The sequence below is a fragment of the Eimeria mitis genome, genomic scaffold (genome assembly GCF_000499745.2).
Source record: "Eimeria mitis Houghton genomic scaffold, Emh_scaff5181, whole genome shotgun sequence".
NCBI lineage: Eukaryota > Apicomplexa > Conoidasida > Eucoccidiorida > Eimeriidae > Eimeria > Eimeria mitis.
Genome location: NW_013573473.1, coordinates 1 through 1,029, shown reverse-complemented (window position 1 = coordinate 1,029; position 1,029 = coordinate 1). Strand labels below are relative to the sequence as shown.

Genomic DNA, 1,029 nt, shown 5'->3' with positions numbered 1-1,029 from the left:
TGCTGCTGCTGCTGCTGCTGTTGCTGCTGCTGCTGCTGCTGCTGCTGCTGCTGCTGCTGCTGCTGCTGTCGATGGTATCTTGGATTCTACAAAGCCATCAGCAGCATTTTTTTTGCTGCAATTTCTCCTCATTCCCCTCTTCTTCTCCCACCTCTCCTGCTGCTGCTGCTGCTGCTGCTGCTGCTGCTGCTGCTGCTGCTGCTGCTGCTGCTGCTGTTGCAGTTGCTGCTGCTGTACGAGCTCTCCTGCTGCAGCTGGGATTTGGTTTTTTATAAATTTTTTCGTTTCAGCAAAAACTTCTGCAGCGATGGAGCACATAAATTTAACGAAATAAAAAGAATAAGAGGAGCTGCTACTGGGCTTGTTAGATATGCTTAGTTATTTATATTTATTTATTTATATTTATATTTATTTATATTTATATTTATTTATTTTTATTTTATTTTATTTGGTTTGGGGTTTATATTGATGTATTTATGTTTATATTAACGAAATAAAAAGAATAAGAGGAGCTGCTACTGGGCTTGTTAGATATGCTTAATAAAATATTTATATTTATTTATATTTATATTTATTTATATTTATATTTATTTATATTTATTTATTTATATTTATTTATTTATATTATTATATTTACGTTTGTGTTTATATTGATGTATTTATGTTTATATTAATAAAATTAAAAAAAGAAGGAGCGGCTACCGGGCTTGTTAGATATACATAATAAAATAAAATAAAATAAATATAAATAAATAAATAAATATATATATATAAATATATATTTATATATATATTTATATATATATTTATATATTTATATATTTATGTTTATATTGCTGTAAGTATAATTATATTAATTAAATTAATAAAAGAGAAGGAGCTGCTGCGGGGCATGTTAGATATGTTTATTTATTTATATTTATATTTATTTATTTATATTTATATTTATCTTTATTTATTTATATCTATATTTATATTTATATTTATATTTATATTTATGTTTATATTTATTATATTTATATTTATTTA

The 1,029-nt window shown here is 25.9% G+C and overlaps 1 protein-coding gene across 1 annotated transcript in view; it reads right to left on the bottom strand.

Annotated features, from left to right (window-relative positions):
- EMH_0080380 (uncharacterized protein) overlaps window positions 1–318 on the bottom strand; it is a gene marked incomplete at both ends in the record, with an annotated part of 582 nt that extends 264 nt beyond the window's left edge. Inside the window, one exon of the mRNA XM_013500244.1 lies at window positions 3–318. Coding sequence (XP_013355698.1) covers window positions 3–318 — 316 coding nt within the window. The remainder of the gene's footprint in view (window positions 1–2) is intronic.
- Between the last annotated feature and the right edge of the window lie 711 nt (window positions 319–1,029).